This window comes from Tyto alba, unplaced genomic scaffold (assembly GCF_018691265.1).
Source record: "Tyto alba isolate M040663 unplaced genomic scaffold, T.alba_DEE_v4.0 Super-Scaffold_39, whole genome shotgun sequence".
NCBI classification, from domain to species: domain Eukaryota; kingdom Metazoa; phylum Chordata; class Aves; order Strigiformes; family Tytonidae; genus Tyto; species Tyto alba.
Window position 1 is genome coordinate 124,788 of NW_024881314.1, and position 27,291 is coordinate 152,078.

General features: G+C 41.6%; 1 protein-coding gene across 1 annotated transcript in view; it reads left to right on the forward strand.

The window, feature by feature from the left end:
* The window catches only part of FASN (fatty acid synthase), a 45,566-nt gene that overhangs the window by 8,445 nt on the left and 9,830 nt on the right, over window positions 1–27,291 (forward strand). The window contains exons 4-33 of the mRNA XM_033001847.2: window positions 249–422; window positions 1,290–1,490; window positions 1,933–2,055; window positions 2,733–2,848; window positions 3,104–3,238; window positions 5,976–6,435; window positions 6,791–6,978; window positions 7,750–7,939; window positions 9,368–9,462; window positions 9,883–10,017; window positions 10,322–10,525; window positions 12,143–12,258; window positions 12,724–12,899; window positions 13,248–13,439; window positions 13,724–13,804; window positions 13,899–14,084; window positions 14,400–14,579; window positions 14,795–14,998; window positions 16,254–16,564; window positions 16,705–17,094; window positions 19,028–19,192; window positions 19,902–20,020; window positions 20,125–20,279; window positions 20,605–20,808; window positions 21,794–21,944; window positions 22,446–22,624; window positions 23,210–23,329; window positions 23,480–23,602; window positions 25,667–25,890; window positions 26,171–26,372. Of these exons, the coding sequence (XP_032857738.2) occupies window positions 249–422; window positions 1,290–1,490; window positions 1,933–2,055; window positions 2,733–2,848; window positions 3,104–3,238; window positions 5,976–6,435; window positions 6,791–6,978; window positions 7,750–7,939; window positions 9,368–9,462; window positions 9,883–10,017; window positions 10,322–10,525; window positions 12,143–12,258; window positions 12,724–12,899; window positions 13,248–13,439; window positions 13,724–13,804; window positions 13,899–14,084; window positions 14,400–14,579; window positions 14,795–14,998; window positions 16,254–16,564; window positions 16,705–17,094; window positions 19,028–19,192; window positions 19,902–20,020; window positions 20,125–20,279; window positions 20,605–20,808; window positions 21,794–21,944; window positions 22,446–22,624; window positions 23,210–23,329; window positions 23,480–23,602; window positions 25,667–25,890; window positions 26,171–26,372 (5,499 nt within the window). The remainder of the gene's footprint in view (window positions 1–248; window positions 423–1,289; window positions 1,491–1,932; window positions 2,056–2,732; window positions 2,849–3,103; window positions 3,239–5,975; window positions 6,436–6,790; window positions 6,979–7,749; window positions 7,940–9,367; window positions 9,463–9,882; window positions 10,018–10,321; window positions 10,526–12,142; window positions 12,259–12,723; window positions 12,900–13,247; window positions 13,440–13,723; window positions 13,805–13,898; window positions 14,085–14,399; window positions 14,580–14,794; window positions 14,999–16,253; window positions 16,565–16,704; window positions 17,095–19,027; window positions 19,193–19,901; window positions 20,021–20,124; window positions 20,280–20,604; window positions 20,809–21,793; window positions 21,945–22,445; window positions 22,625–23,209; window positions 23,330–23,479; window positions 23,603–25,666; window positions 25,891–26,170; window positions 26,373–27,291) is intronic.

Here is a 27,291-nt window from a genome sequence, read left to right on the forward strand (position 1 = left end):
CTCCCGACACTGTATGTTCTGGCCAAAAGCCAGTATCAAAGTTCTGGTGAACTCTGCAGTAGGGCTTGTAAGGTCTGTAACTGAAACAGATAAAAGGTAACTAAAGGTAAGGGAACAATGCTGCAGGTCTACCAGAAAGGGTCAGTTTACAGTATCTCATTAACTGGTGCCAGGGTACCTGGTATCTCCTCAGTTTGACCCTCATTATAAGTTTGTCTGCTGTAATCTACCTTCAAATATTCCCATAGGTATTAATCCGGCCACCCTCCGTGGCACAGACATAGGTGTATGGGTTGGTGCCAGTGGGTCAGAAGCTGGTGAAGCCTTTAGCCAAGATCCAGAAGAGATTTCGGGATACAGTATGACTGGCTGCCAGCGTGCTATGTTTGCCAACAGGATTTCCTACTTTTTTGACTTCACAGGTAAGTGCCCCCAAACCTGTAGATGCTGATCAGCAATTGCAGTTTGAGCATGATTGTACCACAGTTTCTGTAGAGGAGTGGGATGGATATGATGATGTGTACCCCTTTTGGGTTAAAAAAGTAGCTTGCAGCTATTGTAAGGAGGCCTGTGAGAAGCAGAAAATATATTGTATCTGAGTAATAAGGCTCATTGTAAGGCTTTAACTCAGTTGCTGCTGATGGGCATAGCTGGCTTTCATCCGAAAGATGATGATGTCCTGAAGCCTTCATAAAAAGACCTATGTCCTTTCCAGCCTCTAGACTGCTATTTGCTGTCAAGGTATGTAGAATTCAGCTAGTGCAGAGGCAAACTGACTGAAACAGTTGACTCTTGAGTAAAGTGGAAGAGCCACCAAAATTACGTGGCTGAAGATATAGACATGTCTTGAACCATGTGTGGCATTGTAGAGAGTGGAGGGATGGGAATTGCTCTGAAGAGCAGCGGAGAACAGAGATAATGGCAAGGGTAGCACCAGGAAAGGGGAGGGATTTTTTTATCGGTGAGAATGGGGAAATAGTTGAGACCTACCTGTGAAGCTACAGTATCTCTTTTTGCTGAAGACAGAGACAGAATTCTTAAAAATACCCTTAAAGCCAAACTGCAATTTTTTTTCTACCTTTCTCATCCTTGTTACCTGTTAAGCAGGCAGAGATGGTGATTCTTGTCTCCCATTGGGATTACCTGTTGTGTTCTAAAGCAACTCGTATTTCAGTATTTTTTTTTTTTTTTTAATATGTTTCTCTTATGATCCCATCCTGTAGTATTTGGAGAGCAACTCTAGGAAATAGTAAAACCAGCATTTTTGTTTTCTTTGTCTGTGTCCTAAGGACCAAGCATAACTATTGACACGGCCTGCTCCTCTAGTCTCGTTGCTTTGGAAAATGCTTATAAGGCAGTTCGTCATGGACAGTGCAGTGCAGCCCTAGTAGGAGGGGTCAACATTTTGCTGAAACCCAACACTTCTGTGCAGTTCATGAAACTGGGTATGCTTAGTCCTGATGGTGCCTGCAAAGCTTTTGATGCTTCAGGTAAGGCATTAGTACAAAAGGTTGTCATGTTGTATGAGAGGAACTTATGGAGTCTGTGGCCACATACTCTTTTAATACAGCAAAGAACTGGCCTTGTAGTTGTTCCTAGGTGCACTGTTTGGGACCTGATCTGTGTTACATGCTCTACTGAGCCTGGAAAACTAATTGTGAGGAAGAAACTGTATGGTTCATTCATCAGCCATTGGGGAAATAACTGTCCCTTCGTGGGAACTTTTCTGTCATCATTTGTGATGAGCAATCAAGCCTTTCTAGGACTTTTTTTTTTTTTTTTTTTTTCTTTAAGAAATGGGTATGTCATACTCTCAAAGCAGTCTGCTGTAAGTGGTAGCTCAGGAATGAGATAACCTTACTGCATGGTGTTTTGCAACTTTTTTCAAAACAGAGCAGAATTAGTGACTTGTTCCTCTCTCTCTGCTCTCAGGAAATGGATATTGTCGCTCTGAAGCTGTTGTTGTTGTTCTTTTGACCAAGAGATCTATGGCTAAGCGGATCTATGCCACAATAGTCAATGCTGGAAGTAACACTGATGGCTTTAAGGAGCAAGGTGGGCCTTAAGTTTGTTTTTGTTTTGAGAAAAGTGAGTTACTTACAGAACTGTTCAGTGTAGAGGCTTTGTTATCGAAAACAGGCTGTTGGGGGGGTGGTTCTTTAGATGCGTGAAGGTTTTTTATTATTTGTTTTTTTCCTTTTCCTGTTTTGATAACGCAAAGCTCAGGACCCTATCTTATAAAGAAGTTGAAGGAGATGAGTGGTGGCTTCTGTTGTACAAAGTAACAGGAATGTCCTTTTGCTGGTTTAGCCTTCCTCAGGACATGTCTGCAGTAACTTCTGCGCTAATGGTAGAAATGTAGGTGATGTTATGACTGTAAGGCTCTTTCCCTAGTGCTGTCCTACTTTTCCCACTCTCCCAATTATGGAGACACCAAGTTTCACATGTTCTGCTTGATCTAGACATGTAGCATTCTGTTAACCAGTATCTCTCCCTACTAGTCTGACTCGTTGCCTTAGGTATGTTTCTGGTTCCCTACTCTTCTTCCAAAGATCCTGAGAGGCTTATCATGGTTGGTGCTAAGGTCATTGATGTAAATCCAGAAAAAGACTTTTTTTTTTTTTTTTTTTTTTTTTTGGAACCTGGTAGTGCCAAACAGTTGAAAGGGTGCTAAAAATCAGAGCAGGAAACATCTGATAGGAGAGAGGAATTGATAGCAATTTTTCTCTTAGGTGTAACGTTCCCATCTGGAGAGATGCAGCAGAAGTTGGTGAGCTCTTTGTACAGAGAGTGCGGTGTCAAACCTGAAGAAGTGGAATATCTTGAAGCTCATGGGACAGGTACCAAGGTCAGCACGGCCCCTTTGGGTTTAGTGTTTTCTTATCCCTTATTTTCTTCCCTTGGATCACTTACCGCACTTTGCCATCAAATCATTCTTTGTTTTTCCAGAATTAACTATATTTCTCCCTTGTGCCAGTTACTAGAATATGTACTGCTTCACCACTTTTGGATTTTTCTCAAACATCTTAATCTTTCAGATTTCTCTCTTGTGGCGTGTTTTGAAAGTGCTAGATAATAGCCATTCTGATTCTCTTCCTACTAGGTTGGAGATCCACAGGAAGTAAATGGCATTGTAGAAGTCTTCTGTCAATGTGAGAGAGCGCCACTGTTGATTGGATCAACCAAGTCAAACATGGGTCATCCAGAGCCTGCCTCTGGGCTTGCTGCATTAGCAAAGGTAACAGGTGGCTTGAGAAGGAAAACTGGGGGGGGGGAACACAACAGTGTGTGGGTTTTTAATGTTTGCTTGTTTTAAGGAAAATTTACACTGATCCAGGATAGATGTTCACTGGCAATGAGAAGAACTCAGGTGATTCTCATTATCTACTTCTTGCACTTTTAAAAGCTCAGGTGGCTGTTCTGCAAGCTGGACACAGATGCCCAGGTGGCCCTCTGCTGTGTGCATGTGCATGCACACCCACTTTAGTTCCCCCTTCCTACTGAATTCTACAGGAGTATAACTCTGCTCAGACTAAAAGATTTGGGATCACCTTATTGATTATCTTACGCTGTATCTTCCAACAGAACCCTGCTGTAAGACATTAGGGCTTGAGGGATGTACAAGTGGAGGGATTTAAATGTTTGGAGTAGTTGGCAATGACCAAAGATAAGAGGCAGTGTGGGCTTTCAGTGCCAGAAGAGTAGCTGATCCTTCTGGCTGTTTGTCAGGGATGTATCATCTCTTCCTCTTCTCTCTTATGTTGGCAAGAAGCCAGGTGAGTTCTTTGGCATAAAGCTACTAGCTTGAATAGCTGATTGTCTTAGCAACCAGCCTACTAACTACTGCTGTAGGCAGACAATCATCTATTGGCTCTGGCTGCTAAACTGCTTAGCAGAGAGCTAGCTGATATTCACACTTGGTTGTAAGCCTATTACCGATACCCTTAGAGCCACACAAATTGAAGTCACGTACACTGTCACTGCTAGAATTTTAGACTCTTTAAAGTGGTTATTGTGACCTGAATACATACGACTTGCTGTGAATAGCCTCATCTGCAAATAAATCATTGAGACAGCAATGTCTGTCTCTCTGTAGAGGAAAGTTTTACTTTTTTTAGTACTTCAATCTCTCAGACTGATACCTCCTTCATAGAAGGAATGATAACTGAGTCATAAACTTCTCCATCAATAATGTGTTGTACATTATAAACAGTTTGTTTAGTTTAGTTCTGCTCTGATCTGTCAGGACAGGATCATAACTTTTGAGGTTCTGTTTCCCTGTCTGCATTTCTTAGAGGATGCAGAACTGCAAAGATACAGTCCACAGGTTTTTTTGAAGACTTCTTGTCTTGACACCATGTTTTCTCACACTTTTTTCATCAGTTTTCTCAATTTTTTATGGGAACTTAGTTGCAGGCAAGAGCCCATGGCACCCATCATGCCTGCTAGGATATCTTTTTGCTGTGCTTCTGTTGTATTAGGTCTCGTTTCCAGGTCTGGCATCTTGAAAGCACCTGAAGCTTTGGAAGGATATTGGAAGGTTTGTCTCTGTGCTCGATTCTCTCAAAGTTGGACAGCACTTGGTATTTTAAGATTTGGAAGTTAATTAGAATAGCAGATCAGATGTCCTTGAGACTGAGCCAGAAACCACAAGCCCACTGTTTCTTAGACGTTAACTGTCTTGGGAAGTTGCAGTTTCAGTAAATGTTTTCTTTTGGAATTCCATAAAATGGTCTTATATGTGCGATGTCAGGAAGGAGAATACATTTTGAAAGTATCTGATTTCAGACTTGAAGAGAATCCATTAATTATTTGGATAGGTAGGAAAGAAAGTAGGGCTTGCCAAGGCCACTTTTAGTTAAATTCTGTTAAGGGATGGAAAACTCGCCTGTACCTTTGCTGTACAGCAAGTAATTAGGCTGAGTAGTTCAAAGACAAAGCTTCTTAGTGTCTCTGGTGTATGCTCACTGTACTGTACTCTCAAACTTTTATAGAAACCATGGCAGGCTTGAAAGTACAAATATATATGCTGTGTAAAGCAACAGCAAGTTCATAATGCGTAGTATTGTAGGTGTAGGACAGTGTGCATGAAAATACTTAGACTGCAACTTTAAACATGCTGACTGAAGTTGATATCATGCATTTATGATGGTTGATCTTCCAGGTAGGCTGTTGTGTCTGATAGTCAACTTTGAAGAACAGTTCCCAGGCAATATTCTCTATTTTAGGGTGAGGAAGGAACTCCCAAACATACAGAGCATGGAGTGTTTTGTGGCTGCCCTTGTAGTCTGTGATTTGCTGGACTTCTGCCACAGGAGTAAGGGCTTGGTGTCATGGGCTGTTTGTAGAGATGCTGCTGAGAGAAGGGAGCTCTTGCTTTTCTGGCATAGTTATTCTAACTTTCATGCTGCTATGTACTTCCCCTTGACTCTGGCAGTTCTGACCAGACTGCTATTGCTGCTTTTTTTTTTTTTTTTTTTATCAAGAAGACAACAAATGGGTGTAAAGCAGCAAACAAACTCCTTTAGCAGTGCTTCAGCTTGGCTCTTCTGCAGCAAAGGCAGAAAGGGAAACATTCCTTATGATAAGAGCATGTGTGGCGGTGTGTGAGTGGGGAGTGTGATGAAGGGACAGGATCTGAAAGGGGAGAAAGAATATGTGATATTCTTAGTAGCCAGGCTGCTTTTCCAGCAAGACTGCATGGCTTTCCAGTTAGAAAGTCTCTGAAAGCTAAACTTAAAGCTACCACTCACCTTCACTTCTGACTTCCTGCATGGACTTAAAATTTGACTACGTGTGAAGTAGGTACTATGTCAGTAACATCATGAATGCTGTTCTCTGAAGTGTCCCTTTATCCGAACATAGAGAGCTGCCTTAGTATATGCTACGTGGTCATTTACAGTAAAACAATAACAACAAAAGAATGTTTGACAGTAGAAAATGTAGAGCACAGAACACTCTGTTTTTTCTTCCAGGTCATTCTCTCTCTGGAACATGGGCTGTGGGCTCCAAATCTTCATTTCAATACCCCAAATCCAGATATTCCTGCCTTACAAGATGGTTCCTTGGAGGTCGTTTGTAAACCAATCCCAGTGAAAGGTGGCCTTGTCAGTATCAACTCTTTTGGCTTTGGAGGTGCTAATGCTCATGTCATTCTGAGGCCAAATGAGAACAAAGGCCAACCTCAGGAGACTTGTAACATGCCAAGGCTGGTTCAAATTTGTGGCAGAACCCAGGAAGCTGTGGAAACACTGATTCAAGAGAGCAGAAAACATGGAAAATGCAGCCCATTTGTAAGCCTGCTCAATGATATCTCTGTAGTTCCTGTATCTTCCATGCCCTACAGGGGCTACACACTAGTTGGCACTGAGAGTGACATAAAAGAGGTTCAGCAAGTTCAAGCATCTGATAGACCACTCTGGTACATCTGCTCAGGTAGGTATGCAGTAGTGGGTCCAGGCTTCTGCATTCCTCTGTAGACTTGGGGCTTGAGCGATTGGATTCTGTGCTCTAACGTTGATTTCCACTCTAGCATGAGGAAATATCTTGCAGCTCTGTGACGTCTAGGAGATTCATGTTTCTTGTATCTTACCTGATTCTTTCAACTTTCCTGGACTTTGCTATCATCAGAAGACAGCAAAATAAAGAGCAACGCGTAATTTAGAAGATGTTAGAAATGTACAATTTTTTGCTCTTAAATACAGTTCTTTCATTGCCAGAGCAAGTGTGTGATGTCTACTCCTTTTATGGAGCATTACTAAATCTCACTTTCTCCTTGCCTATCCTGCAGGTATGGGAACACAGTGGAAGGGTATGGGCCTGAGCCTTATGAAGTTGGATTTGTTTCACCAGTCTATATTGCGCTCAGATGAAGCTTTGAAGAACACAGGCCTGAAGGTCTCAGATCTGCTTTTGCAAGCAGATGAGAACACGTTTGATGACACTGTCCATGCGTTTGTTGGACTAGCTGCCATTCAGGTAAGACTCACATGACTAGGGGAGGGGATCACGGACTCAATCCACATAAGCATGCTCTGCTAGTGTGTCTGTTTGCCAGTAACACTTTATACTGATCAATGGAAGCTTGCTTTGTGTAATCAGCAAATGGCAGCTGTTAGAAGTATGTCTGTGATAGGAGGGAGTGTGTTGCACCCTCGACGGTTTTGGGCTCTGCCACTTGCAAGGTGCTTGGATGAATATTGATCTAAAACGATTTGCATGTGTATCTGTGTGTATTTGGAGCAGTTTCTCCTTTTAAGAAATTAAGGAATGTCTTTAAGATTTGTGTAAACATTTGTGCAAGGAACAAGGTTCCATTTAATGCCTTCTACAACTTGTTCTGCAAATGAACTAAATGATGCTAAATGAAGTCTCTCTTAATTATGAGTGTCAGTGTGGGATTCATTGTTTCTTAATAAACTAGAGGCAGAACTCTTAAAGTGATCTGAAAAACTGGTGTTGCCTCTTACTTGTATAGACATGCTCTGGGCAACCTCCTGTTTTTGGAAATAGCTTCTTAGTGGAAAGCTACATAGTGGAGAGGACCAAACAATACTGGAGTTGCAGATTTTTGGGATTACTTTGAAATGAGACTGGAGCTGCAGTTTTTGGGGGAGAAAAAAGCAGTGAGGCCAAGAAGAGTGTCTACCAAAAAGCTATTTTGTAATGTACTCACTACTGCTGTGTGTCTTTGAGGCTTGACACCTGCTTACTTTGGCATGGACTCAGTAATCCTGCTTTTCCTTGCAGATTGCCCAGATTGATATGCTGAAGGCTGCAGGTCTGGAACCTGATGGGATTTTGGGCCACTCAGTGGGAGAACTAGCTTGTGGCTATGCAGATAATTCCTTAAGTCATGAGGAAGCCATTCTTGCTGCTTATTGGCGGGGACGATGTGTTAAAGAGGCCAAATTGCCCGCAGGAGGAATGGCTGCTGTTGGTAGGTATACCGGTACCAAATGAGTGGTACAAGGAAGTACATCTGATCTCTGTTGTATGACACTGGGATAAAATTTGGCTCTGAAATGTGTTGATGGAGACAATCGTGCTTGTAAAATTTTGGCTACGCTTGCCTCTTCTTTTTCTTCTGAAACAGGTTAACAGATATTGAAGTTGATATAATGATAGTAATCTCTGACCTGGAATACAGCAGAATTTTGGTAATCCATCCAATATTAAGTGGAAATGGAGAGATTTATTGACAGGTGACCAATGACGGAGGCCTGATAAATAATCTCCTTGAAAAGAGAGGTGAAAATCTAGGACACTAGGGTTTTTGGCTCTCGATATAAATGTGTCTCTGTGTGTATATATACACACATGTATATATTTAATTTTTTCTTTTTTAAAGATAAATATTTCTGATTGTCTGAAGAGCAATGAGATGTGAAACCAGTAAGCCACTATCAAGTAGTGGGCAGATGGCTAGTGGAACTTAATGCCATTAGAACTTACTTGGGCCTTTCTCCTGAAAGCTTTGCTTGGTGTTTCTGTAAATCATGTAGTTTTGCCCAGTATTGGGTGAGATTTTTGAGCTTTCGACCCAGCATTTTTTCTTCGTGGTGCGGCTTCAAAGTTACTTATATATTTAAAATTATTATTGGTAGCATTATTGTTCTTGTGTTTCTTACTATTGGATGCAGTGGTGAGTAAAAAAGTGAAGTGCATAAGAGAAAAGCTGTTGCATGTGTGATGCGGTATGTATGACTACATCACTTGTTATAATCCTAGACTTCTTACTTTATCTAATGCTACAAAGGGCTAACTACTTAATTTAGCCTTTTTTTTAATTTGATATTAAATACATGATACTCTTATCACGGCCCTTATCTTGGAGTGCTGCATGTAATACATTTTTCATAATCTGATGTTGAGTTCAGGTTCTTCCTGTGGCTTGTATGCATGTAATATATGACCAGATGTTGCATGTGTTAAGCTAGTTTAAGCCACTGGAGTTGATTTCTATGAGTATTTTGTGGCTCTTGATTTCTGTGAGTCAAGCTCATGGGTTCTCTCTCCCTTCTAGCTTGGATTGCTAAGGGCAAGACAAGACAAAACAGCCAATTGCTTCTTTGAAAGTGTGTGGTTTCCACCCTTTATTGGATCCCTTTATGGCATGATACAAAGATTCAGTCCTCTGTTCCTGTGCTCAGTGTCACAGTGACAAATGTCACGTTAAAGCCCTGAGATAAATATCTTTAGCTTTTGCACAATCGCTTTTGGGGAAAGGGGGAATGTCCCCTTAAGAATCATTCCCGGTTTTGCAAAATACTGAATTAAGCACAGTGATTGTGCAGCTGACATTGCTTCCCCTGATGAGGCTCACTGCTAGAAACACTTGTGTTGTCCTGAGGTCTTCCTTCTGCAGGTCTCACATGGGAGGAATGTAAGCAGTGCTGTCCCCCGAACGTGGTACCAGCCTGTCACAACTCTGAAGATACCGTCACTGTTTCAGGGCCTCTGGTGAGCAAGGAACTGATATGCTGCATACTGGAGTTGTGACTGGGACCCGTGAAGTTCTGGTTTGAAGAAAGCATGAAGCTGAGTTAAAGCTCAGCCGCTTGCAGAGGGGAGGTAGATTAAAGTGGTGGGAGGGGACATGGTGCTTTGTATAAACTTAAACACTCAAATGCTCTGTGAGAGGAAGTGATGTTAGTGCCTCAGTAAACTAGTAATAAAGGATCTCTTATGCTGAATAGTCTTACAGCCATGGCCATAATGAGCAATAAATTATAAGACTGAGAAGAGCAATAACCTCTCCCCAGATACGGCATCCCTTAAGTGGCAAGTGATGAAGGGCATGGGGGGGAGTACAGTGACTCAGACAGATTCCAGACATGTTGTGAGCTTTTATTTTTAGCTCCCTTATATTTCTTTTCTTAGGACTCTGTGAATGAGTTTGTAGCCAAACTGAAAAAGGATGGTGTGTTCGCAAAGGAGGTGCGCAGTGCTGGAGTTGCATTTCATTCCTATTACATGGCATCTATTGCACCAGTGCTGCTCAGTGCCCTGAAAAAGGTAATATTGCCAAACTATGGCTTGTATGGCTTACACTCCGACACCTACATACTACTTGTGTATAGGTGATGTTGAGCTTTAAAGGGTTCCTTTCTTTAGGAGGAGAAGGAAATCTGTTGAAGAGCATGTAGACCTCTGTGAGACGTAAGGTTTGAAGTCTTGTGGCCTCAAGCAGAAGGATGGCCTGAGCAATCAAGCTGAGAAAAACGGCCTGTGAAAAGGAGAGGCTGCTTGCTTTTGCTGTCTTATTGTTATCTATGGCATATAACTCTTCCTTCCATTCCTCTTCCTTGTCTGTCTGTAGGTCATTCCACACCCTAAACCTCGTTCAGCACGATGGATCAGTACATCTATCCCTGAATCTCAGTGGCAGAGTGAACTGGCTAGGAATTCCTCTGCAGAGTATCATGTGAACAACCTAGTGAATCCAGTGCTGTTCCATGAAGGTCTGAAGCATATTCCAGATAATGCTGTTGTAGTAGAGATTGCTCCACATGCTCTTCTACAGGTATTGTATTTGATTGTGTCAGTATGATAGCATATTGATATGCTGCTGCAGGAAGGAGATGGAGGCTCTGAGGACTAGCGAACGCTGCTTCCCTCTTCCTCCACCCCATTCCCCCTTCTCTGCCCCGCTGCCTTAGTTTTAAGAACCTTTTTCCCTCCAGTACGTACTTCTAAGTCTCTCCCAGTTTTAGCACTTTTTTTTTGATGTTTTTTTTTGTGGGGGTTTTGGTGTCATTTTTTTTTTTTATTGGTTTGGGTTTTTTTAAAGGGTAAAGTATGTTAATATTTATAAGAGAAAAAAAAAAATCCCATGCACTACCATTTCCCCATCCAGACATTCACATTGTTGCCTGTATTCACTGCCATCCATTTCAGATAGCTGATTTCATTGTCTGGATCTAATGGAGAATGTGTGTGAAAATTGGGGTGGGCAGGAGAAATGCAAGACTAACAGGCCTTCTGTATGAAAAATCCATTATCACCATTTGTACACTGAATTTGGTTTGAGGTTCTTGTCTTAGAAGGTGTTGGCTGGTAGTGGAGTTTCCCATCTTCTCCTAGACCAAGTAGTCTGAGACCCCAGGAGCTTTCTTTATTCATAAACTCCTTTTCCCTGTTGATCAGATCATTATTCTTTTCTCTCCACGCCCTAAGAATTGATCTTTGTGGAATTAGCTCCATAGTAGAGGATGCAGAACATGAAGTACATTAGGATGCGCTTGCTCCACAAGATCAGTGCTGTGGTCTTGTGCTTGTCCCTTAAGTCTCAAAGTCTGGTCTTTTTTTATTTGGTCTGTGGCATGCAAGAGGAGAAAAATCTTAAGAAGAACCATAGTTACTTGCGAATCATGTTTAATAGTTATATAGTGTTTCTGAGTTCTAATCCAATGTATATTTGTTATGTCATGTTAGTCTTATTTATGCTTTGAAAATGACTTGAAGGGAGAATTGGAGTAGAGCTTCTAAATTAGGCAGATACTTTTCTCTACAAAAAGGTTATATGCCTAATGTCAAAATTACTGTACAACTCTGGACTCTAGTGCAAGTGACTAAAGACTTCATCAGCTGGGTTTAAGGGTGTTTTGGTTTTCTCTACCCTCCCTTCCTTCTCCCATTTAAAGACTGGGGGATCAAATTGAAGAGAAGATACAGGGTTGGGTCAGATGTTCAAGGCTGCATTTTTTGATTTAATAGCTGTCACTTGGAAAATGCTCTAGGATGCTTCAGACTAAAAAGGGCTGCTCCTGGGAGTAATGGCCTAAGCTGGGGGTTGCGGGGGGTGTGTGCGAGTGGGAGGCTTGAGAAGGTGATCTTGCAGTTCTTGAAGTGCAGCTTTTGATTCCACTTTATAGTCTGCTTGGGAAAGGGAGACTTGTGTTTTGGCAGAATTTCATGAATATTACATAGGCTCTGCTTTACCAGATGTGTAACTTCTTGGGTTGCTGGAAGGGTGTTGTGCTACTCTTCCCCTTCCCTGTTAAAATGGTGTACGTTCTAGCACCTAGCACAGAACTCTTGACACAGAAACGGAAGTGGTTTGAGATCTATAGAGAAAAATTCAGGGACAAAGTAATAAGTAATGCCTTCCACCAGTGATTTGTGGACTCTACTTGACCAGGCTATCTTGAGGAGATCTTTGAAACCAACTTGCACCATTCTACCTTTGATGAAGAAAGAGCACAAAAATAATTTGGAGTTCTTCCTAACACAGACTGGAAAGATTCATTTAACTGGGTAAGGAGATTAAAGGAGGAGGGTGAGTGGGGTATCTGTTAGGAGAGAATTCTAGTCTCTTCTCTAGCATGCATGTCTTCATAGGGATTGAAATAGTCCTTCAACAAACCTGAAAAAAAAATGGGGTTTACATCTGTGCTTTCATATTTAACGTGCTCACATATAAAGTGTTGCCTTGAGTTAGAGACTGCTTGGGCTGGGAAGGTGCCTTTTCAAGAGGATTCCCATTTTAGAGGCCTAGGAACCTGGAACTAGCTCTTGGAAATTAACTTTGCCTCTTGTAGATGATTAGAATCACAAATTTGGTTGCAGTAAGTGGTGTTCATGGTACTCCTGGAGAAATCTCAGACATGGAGCCCAAGATCAATTGCTGTCAGACCTCCAAGTACTATGGTCAATTTTTTTCACCCTCTTTTTTCTCCCCTGTCATCCTCCCCATTGTCTTGGTCCTTTTTGTCTTCCTAGGATAAATGTTCTTGGAAATAACTTGTTCCCACTTGTGAAATATCCTGTCCCAGTGGGAACACCCCTTATTTCTCCATACATCAAATGGGACCACAGCCAGGACTGGGATGTTCCAAAAGCTGAAGACTTTCCAGCAGGTTCCAAAGGCTCTGCATCTGCTTCAGTCTACAATATTGGTGTGTTTGCCTGTTTGGGGTTTTTTGTTTGTCTCTTTCCTGCTTTACCTCTGCATTTCTTTTGTAAAACTAGGAAAAGGATGCTCAAATCAGCATCCTTGAAGCCATCTTCTGAAGCTTAATGTTTGGTTTGGATTGAAAAAGACTGGATCTGCTTCTGAAATGGGATGAAAGAATATGAACAGAGCAGGAAACTCTTGATTCAGCCTCACAATAGTTTTAAGAGCTGCCTATTGCCAGGGAGGATCGTTGGGGAAACCACTAGAACCTCTTAAAGACATTGAGGGGAAAAGATCTCTTCATTAGGGTGTTTTTATTGTTTTTCTTTTGCTCTTTATCCTTTGACAGATACGAGTCCTGAATCTCCTGACCACTACTTGGTTGGTCACTGCATTGATGGGAGAATCCTGTACCCAGCAACTGGGTACCTAGTACTGGCTTGGCGAACTCTGGCACGGTCTCTTGGCTTGGCTATGGAGCAAATGGCTGTTATGTTTGAAGAAGTCACAATTCATCAGGCAACTATCCTTCCCAAAAATGGTGAGTGAGCAGTGCCGGTACAACTGTAAAACTGTAATGAAGATGAAGGGAGTGCGAGGAAAGAAACACAAGGGGAAAGAGAGGAGGAACATGAGAGAAAGAATATAAAGAAGAGTACAACGTGACTGAACAAAGTTATTCATACAGCCAAGTAGCACATGTTATGGTCATCTTTATTACATGTTGTGTGCAGTGAGCCTGGAGATGGTGAAAGAGAAGGTTCTGCTTGAGGATGGTAGCTATAAATGACTTCACAGCCCTGTCTTCCTCAATGTTTCTTCCAGGATCAGTACAGCTAGAAGTAAGACTCATGCCTGCTTCCCACTGCTTTGAGGTGTCAGGGAATGGGAATCTGTCTGTGAGTGGTAAGTGAAGGAAGTGTAAGTGTATGCACTGTCCTACTAAAATGCATTATTTATGTACACTGATGATTCTTATTCTTGCTATTGTGCCCATCAGGGAAGATTTTTCTCCTAGAAAATACTACTCTGAAGAACTTCCATAACCAGCAGATTGACTTTCAGACTCAAGTGGACATGAGCTCAAAGTCTGGCCTCTTGAAAGAAGATGTTTACCAGGAGCTACATCTGCGTGGATATAATTATGGACCAACTTTCCAGGGCGTTCTGGAATGCAACAGTGAAGGTGAATTTAGTTTCTAGAGAAGAATGATGAGCTTGGTTATTGTAATGATGAATATTTGATCTTTTAATTCAATTTGTATTAACAGTCTAACTGACTGTGTTTTGTGTGGTAATTATACTTTGTGTGATAATGGAGAACAACCAAGAGTTCTGACAGCATTGGAAACGCTGTTATCTCCAATGTAGAACTATTAGAGTTTACAGGGGAAGCTGGGTACATACAGCAGAGCAGACTTTGCATCTGATAAGCAGTGACTTCTGGCATCTGTTGAATGACATCATCACAGTGAGGCTTCCCCTTCCTCTTCTTCTGCAGCAAGCACAGGGAAAGTTCTGTGGAATGGGAACTGGGTGACCTTCCTTGACACCCTACTACACGTGATAATCTTAGGTGAGACTGGGCGCAGTCTACGCTTACCCACCAGGATTCGTTCAGTGTGTATTGACCCGGTGCTGCATCGAGAGCAGGTGTACCAATACCAGGACAATGTAGAAGGTATTGTCTTTCATGCTTGGGCTTTTGCTGATTGCTTTGACTGCTGTGTAGACAAATGTATGACTTCGTAAGAAGCAGGGTAGACTTTGGGGGGCCCTCTTAGTCTCCAAGCTGTTCTGTAACTCTGTAGCAGTCTGACACAGCACTATCTGATCACCTTGAATAAAGTAGTTGTAGTGTTTGATGCAAACTTAAATTTCTCTCTTGTATTTCAGCTTTTGATGTTGTTGTGGACCGCTGTCTTGATAGCCTTAAAGCAGGAGGTGTTCAGATCAATGGTCTTCATGCTTCTGTGGCATCACGACGACAACAGGAACGGATCCCTCCCACACTGGAAAAATTCTGCTTTGTGCCCTACACTGAGCGTAACTGTTTGTCTTCCAGTGTCCATCTGCATGCCTATCTGGAGCACTGCAAAGGTGGGATTGGTTTCTTGTCACACTAGGGGTATCTTCCAGCCTGACAGAAATGTCTGAGAGAAGCTGTTCGTACTACTTCAGAACAGAAAGTGTTAGTTTCTATAGTTAGAAATGAAGTGTTGGTCTCTGTAGAAGACTCCAGCAGGAGTCCTATGTCTGTATGCATGCTAGAAGCTAAAAACTACTTCTGCCTGAGGCACCTCTAGAATGTGGGTAGGAGTAAAGCCATGGGGAGGGGCATCTACCCTTCTATAACAGGCAGTGTGGTGTTGCTTGGCATAACCCCCTCTGCAAGCAGAGACACACAAATCATCTTTGAGGAGAAATCCGGCATAGTTGCTTCAAACACTGACAGAAGAGCCTATTTTCTCAAAGTCTTTAGCTTTCTGGTTTTGTTTTCCCCTGTGAATTGCCAAGGACGGGTAAGCTGACATGTCTGTTCCCATTTGGTTGTGGGCACAAGAGTGTATCCAAGGAGGGAAAGTAGTTTTGTGAGACACACCAAATAAAAGTTTGTTTGCCTCAATAATAGAATAGAAGCAGCTTAGTCTATTGTGAAACTGGTAGCCTGGTGCAGTGCTCTTTGTGTGGGGAGATGTCAATTCAGCTCATTACTTTAAGTGCCATTTCATCAAAGGGAAAAAAAAGTTTTTACTCTAGTGATAAATTTTCCTATATCTTGAGAGAGCAATTTTGTCATTCTATATTGGTAGAGTCCTCACGCTTATCCTTTGATTTGACAATAGATTTTAAAGATTTCTCTCTTATCTTTTTTTTTTTTTTCCCCCTGCAGCATCCGAAGTTTTTTACATATCCTATAGTGGGATTTTATTTTATTTTCATAATGCTGTTTCTGATCTCAGTCACAATGAGCTGTTTTCCATCTGGTTACAAAACAGAAAAGCTTTTTAGTATTTTTGTATCTGCAGAAATGTACAACTTTCCTACACAACTCCCCAAATCAGTCAGAAGCTTTGTGTTAGTTGTCCTCTGTCAGAGTCTTGCTACAGGTAATTTTGGTGGTTTAGACTGTCTTGCCACAAAGCCTACTTGTTTGGAAGCTGCAACTACTGCACAATGCATAATCATTTGATTGTGCAGGAGCATGCACTGTATCTTTGTGGCTAGGTTAATGATACAAGATGCTGTAATTTGTGGTCCTGATCAGCTGGTATAACAAATGGAGGCAAAGAGAAAAAGAAAAAAATATCTGTAAAATCTGACTCTTCCTTTCATTTGCCCTTCTGTTCCATAGATCTGATCCAGAACTTAGAGGCTAAGGTGGAAGAGCATGGGGTCAAATTAGTCATCCCTGGACTAGAAACTATAGTGGCTACTGCAGAGTCCTCACCCATACAGAAGGGCCTTCAGCATATCCTTGCTGAAATCTGCCATCTGGAACTGAATGGAAACCTCCATTCTGAGCTGGAACAGATCGTGACTCAAGAGAAAATGCACTTCCAGCATGACCCTCTTCTCAATGGATTGCTAGATTCTTCAGAGTTGAAGACTTGCCTGGATGTGACGTTGGAGAACATGACCAGTCACAGGATGAAGATAGTAGAGGTTAGCTGGAAGCCCAGGATGAGACCATAGCTAGTGTTTCTAAGCCTACTAGTAACTTGACTGCATATTTCTATTGTTCCAGTTATAATTCTGGATATCTTTCATGTTTCAACTTTTTACTTTCTCTTCTTTTATCACAGGCTCTTGCAGGAAGTGGACGTCTGTTCTCTCGTGTCAAAAGTATTTTGAATACTCAGCCCTTGTTGCAGGTGGACTACATTGCCACTGACCACATCCTGGAAACTCTTTCAGCTAATGAAACAGAGCTACAAGACGCTGGAGTTTCCTTCAGCCAGTGGGATCCATCTAGCCTTCCCTCTGGAAATCTGACCAATGCTGACCTGGTGGTATACAACTGTTCAACAAGTGTTCTAGGAAACACCGCTGAAATTGTGTCTAATTTGGCAGCTGCAGTGAAAGAAGGAGGGTTTGTTTTGCTACACACCCTTCTTAGAGGAGAAACTCTCGGAGAAATTGTCAGCTTCCTTACAAGTCCAGATCTACAGCAGAAACACAGCTTCCTGAGTGAGGTAAGCCTTCTGGAAGGACAAGTACTTTCTCAGTGGATAGACTGGAGTCTGCTGCTTGCAGATGCTCTTGTGATGAATGTAGAGTAGACATCACTTAGATCACTTTCCACTGAGGCCCTCTGCAGGAATATGTTAATAAACATTTCTTTAGAAGAGTTGTGAGTTTCCACATATTAGGTTGGGAGAGTAAACTCTGAGTTCAGTCAGGAAAGCCTTTGAAAATTATTTATTCTCATCTGTATAATCTGTATGAAAACACTGGCCAGGACAGTTCCTTTATAGCTAAAATAACGTGCTGCATTGTTGGGTGGGATTCACCTTTATCATAATAGGATCCTAAAATACTTTGGTGTCAGGATCTTTCTCTTCTTTTTGATATCACTGCTGGGAGTGAGACTTTACAAACTAGTTATGTTCTTCTAACACTGAAGTGCTCCCAGAAAGGAAGGCTTTTCTTCCTCCTTCCTTCCCTCCCCACTTTATCTGATCCCATAATGAGATACAGCAGAATAAGCCCTCAGAAGTAGAGGCAGGGGGGAAGAGGGTGTCTTCTTTATATCTGCAAATCAGTACATCATGCAGATGAACTAATGGCAATGCTGACACAAGACCTAGGGTAAGGGTGGGAAATGGGACATGACCTTTCCTTGACAGCTGTTAGACTAAGCAGTACTGGGAAGCTGCCCCTCTACAGAACATATACATTATTCCTGATTTGAGAGGCGATAGCCTCTCAGCTCTTATTTTAGAATAAGAACAGAGTAGCACTTCTCATAGTTTAATTTTTTTTTTGTTTATCGTTCTGGAGTGTAGTTGTTGGATTTTGAATTTTGCAATGACATAGATTCTAGCCTTTTACTTTTTGCAGAGATTTTTTTTTTATGAGATTTCAGAAGAAAGGGTGAGTTCTTCAGCTTTGCATCTTGCCCAGTAAAGAAGGGGATAAAAAGAAGATGGCGAGATGCTGCTGAAGCTGATAACTTAAAACATAGATCTGTCATAAGACACCTGGTATTAGCAGACCCCTTGGATAAGATACGTGCAAGTTGAATGCACCTTCTCTAAAGAAAATCATATGGCGCAGAGCTGGAGTGGGCAGGACTTAATATAGTTCTTAAAGTTTTCTAGATAGGGACATTGTCCCTAGTTCTCAGTATAAGGGATTGCACTGTAAAAACCTTCTGCTGTTTTGTGCCTGGCAAATGAAAAGCAAAGGGATGCTTTTTTAAGAGCCTGCAGTCACCTTTATTTCATTTCACATAGTAGAGCCTCAGTGTTTCTGGATATTCCATACATGCATTTACATTTTCATGTTCTTCTGAAATGCTATTTCAATGTAACTTATGTGTATAGGTGCCTCTTCCCTGCTAGTGGGTGGTTGCTTCTCCCCACCCCGTGCAGCTCAAGGATTTGGGCGACTTGGTTTTTTGTTTCCCCTGTCCTGCTTTACTTTTTCTATGGCAGACAAGGTTTATGTGACATAAACTGGTAACATCTAAACTCAGTGTTTCTATTTCTGTTATTTTTTGTGCTGTACATTGTGTTTGTCTGTGGAGGTGTGCTTTGGTGCTGGAATTAAATTCTAGACATGTTCAATACCCTATGGGATTTGACAGCATGGTCACTACTTTTTTTTTTTTTTTTTTTTAACCAGGGTTTTGAGGTACTTGTACTTCTGCTTTCTGAGGATCTTTTAGGGAAGAAGAAATAGACTAGACATAGATAAAATACTGTTATCTTAGTCAAATATTTGTACTGAGACAATACAGAACAGATACCAAGATTTCAAGGAAAAACTAGAAAGAGGTGGACAGTGCATGTTGTTCCTGGTGAAGCTGTCTTTGAGGAGACGCAACATGAAGTATAGATGTGACTTGTATTTTTAATTGACTTTTGACTTTGCCGTTAATTGTTATTTTACCTGATTTCACAGACTCAGTGGGAGGGCTTGTTCAGCAAAGCCTCACTGAATCTGGTTGCCATGAAGAAATCGTTCTTCGGCTCAGTTATTTTCCTCTGTCGCCGGCAAGCCCCTGCCAAAACACCTCTTTTTCTGCCAGTGGATGAGACTCATTATAAGTGGGTTGAATCCTTAAAGGTAAGAATTTCTGTGTCCTGGACATCGGAATTTCCAAATCATTACACTTTCTAAATGAGATACTTAGCAGTGTTACGAAGCGTGTGTGTATAGGGGAAGGAGTTGGAGGGGTAAAGGGAGACTCACAGGTTGAGTTAAAAACAATAATAATTGTAATAAAATAAAACAATAACAGTAATAGAAAGTGTAAATGGGCAATGCACAATGTGATCGCTCACCACCCAGCAGCTGATACCCAGCCCATTCCCAGCTAGCGATCCCGAAATACCAAGATCCCGCAGTTGCAATCCCGGAAGTAAGAGAGTCCCCTCCTTCCCGGCTGCCCCTCCTTTATATACTAAGCATGATGTTACATGATATGGAATATTGCATTAGCCAGTTTGGGTCTGGTGCTCTAGCTCTGCTTCCTCCCAGCTTTTTGTACACCTGCAACTGGGCAGGACAAGGGGAGTTGGAGAGTCCTTGATCTCTCAGCAACAACTGAAAAGATCAGTGTATTATCAACATTCCTCTCATACCATATCCCATACTGAATCCAAAGCACAGCACTACTCTAGCTACTAAGAAGCAAAACTACCTTTATTCCAGTCAAAACCAGGACAGAATGTTACTTCTCTTAAGATAGAAGTTATTTATCTCTGCCTTAGGAAATAGCCCTTGTATCCTTTTCTGTGGTTCCTAGTAAAACAGTTTGGTGTTTGTCCTCTAGGGGGTCTTGGCTGACCCATCAGAGCAGCCTGTGTGGTTGACTGCCACCAGTTGTGGAAACTCGGGAATTTTGGGAATGGTGAACTGCCTCCGCCTTGAAGCAGAAGGCCACAGAATCAGGTATGTAAGCATGCCCTTGAGTCAGTTGGAGATGAGATATTTTTGTGTTAGCTTCTTTTCAGGCCTATAGCAAAACAAACAAAATGACAACTCTTGGCTTCTAGGTGTGTGTTCATTTCCAACTTGAACCCTTCATCAGCTGTCCCACCCACGAGTCTTTCTTCCCTGGAGATGCAGGAGATTGTACAGAGGGACCTGGTGATGAATGTGTACCGTGATGGGAAGTGGGGCTCCTTCAGGCATCTCCCGTTGCAGCAAGGTAACTCTTTTGAGGTCTGAGGATCTCTTGCAGGGCTTTTAATTCTGAATGGACTTTGAATAGAAAATGGGTAGCTACTGTTTCTACATTTTTATTTTTTTTTTTTTTCTAATGGATAATTAGAAAATCTTCCGTTCATTTTGAGCTGGAGCAGTAGCATACTTTGGTGCCAGGAGGAGAGATGAGCTATTTAGGGTATCAGTAGTATTGCAGGGTAAGAAAGGGATTTCTGGAGAGCAAATGGAAGATACACAATGAGTTTATTCGTTGTGGAAAGTGTGTGCCTGTGTTAATGTGTGTAAAGTTTTTATTGTTCCTTCTGCAGCACAACCTCAGGAGTTGACAGAACATGCCTATGTAAATGTGTTGACTCGTGGAGACCTGTCATCTCTCCGTTGGATTGTCTCCCCACTTCAACACTTTCACACAACTAATCCCGATATTCAACTCTGCAAAGTCTATTATGCATCTCTCAACTTTCGGGACATTATGCTGGCCACAGGGAAGCTTTCTCCAGATGCTATCCCTGGTGAGTTAAAATTACACTAGAAGAAAATGTATTTATGTGTTACTGTTCTAGAATTTACTCACATAATCTCTCGAATGTTAGTTATGCACTGGCTGAAGTGCGTATCAGGTTTTGTTTAGCAAGAAAGCATACTTCTGAAAATGAGGTTTAACCCTGCAGCAGGACTGTGCACCAAAAACTCCAAAGTTCTACTTCCAGTTGCAGTCCCCTTTTTCTTATGACAAAATTAATAAACCTTACTGTGAGGAAACATTACTAGCCCCATTGCATAGATATCAAGCATGAGGTGAAACAACTTGATGGAGGTTCCAGAGATGAATGAGGTACATACCCAGATAAGAATGTTGAAGTTTCATGCTGCCATGCTACTGGACATGCTTTGCTTTTAGGGGAGAAAAATGCGATGTGAAGTAATCTGTCTAGAAAATGGAGGTGATAATATCTTGCCTCATAGTGAGCTAAGAATTAATGTATTGTCTATTAAATTGTCTTAAAGCTCTAAAGGAGAGGAGATGGAACATGTAAAATGTGTTGGGAACTTCTTAGGGGCAACTTGACTAGAGCTGCATTTCCCTTCATGACTAAGATTAGTCTCTGCCTAAAATTAGTGTTGGCAAAAATTAAGGTTTCACAGTATATTTTTTGCTGTAATCATCCTTTCTAGCTTATGTATTATTCTTTTTCAAAGAATAGCAAAATTGCCTCTGAAACAAGATGTTTCCGTGAAACTTCTTAGATGAAAACTGGAAACTAAAGCAATATCATCGAGGATAAAGAGTAAGATTTAATGAGACCAAGTCCTTTTCTGCTACTCTTGTAGCAAGAAATTAACTATGGTGGCTTAGGAGCTTTGTGTATGTAGTAGATAAATCCCAGCACTTTTTCTGTCTCTGGGGTTTTAACTTTCAGAGACTACTGTTGTAGTAAATTCTTGACTAAGGAATTCTAGAAATTCCCTTTGTAAAAGTTGCTAACATTTTTTCAGGTAACTGGGCTTTGCAGCAGTGCATGCTGGGCATGGAGTTCTCAGGACGGGACCTGGCTGGAAGAAGGGTGATGGGATTGCTGCCAGCGAAGGGGCTGGCTACAGTGGTAGACTGCGACAAGAGGTTTCTATGGGAGGTGCCTAAGAACTGGTAGGTCAACTTCTGTTTTCTGGTTTGTGCATGTGGTTAAGATTCACCTTCCTGCCTGAGGCTGATGACAGCCCTGATCAGACCAGAGCACTGCACAATGGGTAGATTCCCTCTGGGAAGTTATAACAGAGCTATAGTCTCCTGAGCAGCTGTAGGATTTGGCTTAGATTCCCTGCAGAAGTTGCACTAGTTTTTGTACAGTAGCTTGCACAAGGTTCTCATCTCTTTCTCGGGCTCTTAGCTCCATGTGTTTCAGTATACACTGGGATTTTGGTGTCAATTAATGTTACTAGTTAGTTACTGAAATATTTTTGCAGAATGATGAAACTTGTCTGTGCTTGGCAGCTGTGTCAGTCTGCTGTATGACTGAGAACCCTTTATACTTTTTGGTCTATCTTGGCAGTTTAACCTTTCCCTTAGAGAAAAGCAAATTTCATCAGGAGAATGTAGTAGTCTTTTCCAAGGCTAAAAATATCTTCTCTCTTCCACTTTGTTTCCTAGGACTCTGGAAGAAGCAGCTTCAGTGCCTGTGGTTTATGCCACTGCTTATTATGCTTTGGTGGTTCGAGGTGGAATGAAGAAGGGTGAGAGTATCCTTATTCACTCTGGCTCAGGAGGTGTGGGCCAAGCAGCCATTGCCATTGCCCTGAGCATGGGCTGCCGTGTCTTTGCTACTGTAGGTAAGTACTGAGGGACCAGTGTTGCGGGGGGAAGAATAATTTTATGTGTATATATATTGAAAAAAAAAAATACATATATAATAGAGGAAATGTGTGTGTGCACATGTGTTTATATATAAAAATACAAATTTATGTATATATTTTTCTCCCCAATATAATCTCCTGTAACTTTGATCTAGTTTCTAGACTGAGAACAGGATATATGGTAAATACAGCTACTGCCTATGCGCTTGAAACGTCAACAGTCCAGACAAATTTATCTACCTCTCTATGCCACCTAATCAAAAGTACCGACAAAGATCAAGGCTTCTTCGTTTTAAATTCAGTAATGTGATCAAAGAACATCTATTCATTGTAATGCTTGGTCTGATTCAGGTGCTTGCTCTATCTCCTAAATGCGCAGTAACAGCTAGACAGCATTTGTCCTAAGGTTTGACACCCTGAGAACTTTGAAGCAAGTGCTTGATGGTTGCTCAGACTTAACAGTCCGTGGGAAAAGACGTGTGGATGAAAATGGGCTATTCCATCATAAAAAAAATTTAACCTAAGATTACTGCCGTCATTCAGCCTGTCTTCCACTTCCAGGCTCCACTGAGAAACGCGAGTATCTTCAAGCAAGATTCCCACAGCTGGATGATAATAGCTTTGCTAGCTCCCGAAATACTACCTTTGAGCAACATATACTGCGAGTTACCAATGGAAAAGGTAGGTTCAAGGAATATTTTTCCTTCTTTGGTCAACTATGCCACATTATGCAGTTGTACTTTCTAAAGACAAAATGAGTCGCAAGAATAACAGGGTTAGGCTCTTAGCAGAATCAAGGTTATTAAATAGTTGCTTCTTCTTTCACTGCAGGTGTCAACCTTGTGTTAAATTCCTTGGCAGAAGAGAAGCTCCAAGCCAGTTTGCGTTGTCTTGCGCAACATGGGCGCTTTTTGGAAATAGGCAAATTTGATCTGTCTAACAACAGTCAGCTTGGTAAGATTGGGGCATTGGGAAATACGTCTCATTAGGTTTAAGCAAGCATGATGGCACAACAGGTATACTATCTTAGCACAGAATAATCTTAAAATTTAGAAAAGCTTTTAGCTGGAATACTTGATTCACTTATATCACAAATAATTTATGTTTTTTTTCAACAAATACCTTCTTGGAGAAGCGTGGCACTCAGCGTTTTTCTGGAAGCCTGCATAAAACATGCAAAATAATTAAATTATCTTCCTCAAAGTCTTTATTTAAAATCAGTATAGGACATGTTGGTCACAAAGTGTTTGGATAGGAAGGCAGTAATAAGCAGCATTCCCTTCACATGCCACTCTTCATCACTGTGTCTGTTAGCTTATAGATTTTGTAGATCTGTTGGACTTCAAAACTTTCTGGGATGTAACATATCCATTTGTAACATATGAGCACACTGTAAAACTTAGTGAATGAAGTTCATAGCTAGACAAGCTGCAGTTTTGCCCTCTGTTCTGGGTAAACTTGATCATTTGTAGAGTGAAAATAGTTGTAATCTCTCAGATAACTACAGAGAATCTGATCTTGAGAGAACCTTAGTATGTTGTTTCACTAAATGTGTGCCATTTTGAATAGAATATGATAGTCCCGGTTGGAAAGAGACCAGCAACGATCATCTAGTCTAATTGCATGACCACTTCAGGGCTGACTAAAAATTAAAGCGTATTATTTAAGGGCATTTTCTAAATGCCTCTTAAACACCAACAGGCATGGTGCACTAAGCACCTCTCTAGGAAGTCCATTACAGTGTTTGACTACCCGTGAGGTAAATAAATGTTGCATAATATCTAGTCTGAATCTCCCCTGATGCAGCTTTGAGCTATTTCCACACATCCTATCACTGGATACTAGGGAGAAGAAATTAGTATCTCCCTCTCCACATCCCCACCTCACGAAGCTGCAGAGAGCAATGAGGTCACCCCTCAGCCTCCTTTTCGCCAGACTAGAGAAACCCAAAGTCCTTAGCTGTTCCTCCGCAGGATGTGCCTTCCTGCCCTTTCACCAGCTGCTTTGCCCCCTCCCCTGGACACATTCAAGGACCTTCACATCCTTTTTAAATTGTGGGGCCCAGAACTGCCCACCGTACTCGGAGTGAGGCCACACCAGTGCTGAGCACAGTGGGACAATCCCCTCTCTTGCCCGGCTGGTTATGCCGTGTTTGATGCACCCCAGGGTGTGGCTTGCCCTCTCGGCTGCCAGGGCACACTGCTGACTCCTGTTGACCCTGCTGCCCACCAGCACCCCCAGATCCCTTTCTGCAGGGGTGCTCCCCAGCCACCTCCCTTCCAGTTTATGCTTGTGTCTGGCATTGCTCAGTCTCAGGTGCGGAATGTGGCATTTGTTCTCACTAAATTTCCTGTCGCTGATTGCCCAATGTTCCAGTCTATACAGACCCCTCTGCAAGGCCTCTTCTCCCTCGAGAGAGTCAACAGCACCTCCCAGTTTTTGATGGCACAGGGGCGAGATTAATCTGATTTCTCTTGGATGGGAAAACAAATTTGAATGCTATAATGTGGTGTGTTCGTGAAGAATTACAAGAATGTTCTCCTGTTGTAGAATGATTGCATATAGCAAGCACTGACAGTCTCCTTTCTTATTCTAATTAAATTTCAAAAGATCCTAGCATCATGGAAAACTTCCTGTGGGCAAGAGTTTCCTGTGGAGATGGACAGGATGTACATGGGATTCTAGCTCCTCTGTGACTCTAACTCAGCTGTCACTGGACACAAAAATGTCCTTTTTAGTACGAGTCTGACCATGTTATAACTTGTCATCTTGACTCCCTATTCCTGTGAGTGGAGTTTCTGTAGAACTGATTTGCTTGTAAGAGAACAATCTAATTAATATAGCATTTAGAGAGTATATGCAATAACTAGTTTGGAAACGTAGAATTCTAGCATCTAATGACTGCTTAACTCCTCAGTCTCACACTATCGACCTACAAAGAAATGTTTCTGAAGCAGAAGATGGACTCTGTTTTGAAATGTCAGCAGCATCAGGTCATAACCAAGTTGCTTTTTCTAGGAATGGCTCTCTTCCTCAAGAATGTGGCATTTCATGGGATCCTCCTAGATGCAATTTTTGAGGCGGAAAACCAAGAGTGGGAAGTAGTATCAGAGTTGTTGAAGAAAGGCATAAAAGACGGTGTAGTAAAGCCCCTGAGGAGTACAGTTTTCAACAAAGAAGAGGTAGAAGCTGCCTTCAGGTTCATGGCACAAGGAAAACATATTGGCAAAGTTATGGTCAAGGTAATGAGATAATTACTTTCATTCTCTGTGATGCATCTGTCATCCTCTGTAGGTGACTATATTGGATATTTTGATCCAGTTCAAGTTGAAGTTGTGTAACTAGGACAGCACAGGGTTATTGTTTTTACTGCTGACATTGTAACAAATGTAACTGTCAAGTCTGTCACTCTGATTCTACAAGGTTCATCCCCCTTAACTGGAAGAGCATAGCATAGAACAATAAGTAGTGCACTGTGTATCTAGTATTAACTACTTTTTCTTCTTTTTTGCCGGGGGGAAGGTCCAAGAAGAGGAAAAAGAATATCCTTTGAGAAGGTCTGAACCAGTTAAAATCTCTGCCATCTCCCGAACCTCCTGTCCACCTACCAAGTCCTACATCATCACAGGGGGCCTAGGAGGATTTGGGCTTGAGTTGGCCCAGTGGCTAGTTGAGAGAGGAGCACAGAAGCTTATACTGACGTCTCGTTCTGGCATACGAACTGGTAAGCAAAAACCGTAAAGGAACAGGGAATGTGACTGCCTTCCAGCAGACCTCAATTTGTAGTTTCTCTCTGGTTTTAAGTGTCCTATCAGCAAAAAATGCCTTGATCTCTTTTCTTTCTTCTCATGTATGTATTCTGTCACTTCAAACAAGCTGTTGTCCTCTTTATTCTAAGGAAGGAAGTATCTTTTAACCTGACCTCTTCTCCAATTATTTATTTCCTCTTTTTTACGGTCTGTAATTCTATCAACCCATTTTCTGTCTTACCCACATTTTCTTCTGCAGCTTTACTTTTACGCCCTCTACAAAGTCTCTGTCCAGCTACCTCACTGACTTGTCCAATGGCTGGTGGATCACATGCCACAAGGAAAGGTCTATAAACTCCTTGCTAAAGATACTCTGTCCCTCAAGTTATATGTGTGGATGTTTGCTCTTGCTACTTCAGATAGCTCATCTGTAAAGATGTGCCCTACTATCTGATAACATCAGTAAGCATTTTTACTCAGTTTTAAGCCATTAGCTTGATTACAATGGCAGCATTGAGATTTCTTATCAGTGGTAGTCTTCAGTGTTTCCTCATACAAATTCAGTCATAACAAAACTTTTCTCCGTCTCTACAGATTCCTCCTTTCTATTGGCAAGTTCACAATTGCATCACTCGTGCAAACACATAGATCAAATACTTCTACTTCTGTAGTTCCAGTTGTGCTACTATAATCTGTTTCCTTGCTCTAATCTAGCCATTTTTTCCTGTCTCTGTACCCAAATTGTTGTTAATTTCCCTTCACTGTTATACTTTTTCTTCCTGCCTCCACCTTATGTTTTCCTGACTCTGTTCTCCATTTTGATCTATTTAGAATACTTTTGAAACTCAAGTGATTTCTATATACTATTCAAGTTTTGTCCTATTTTCCTCTTGT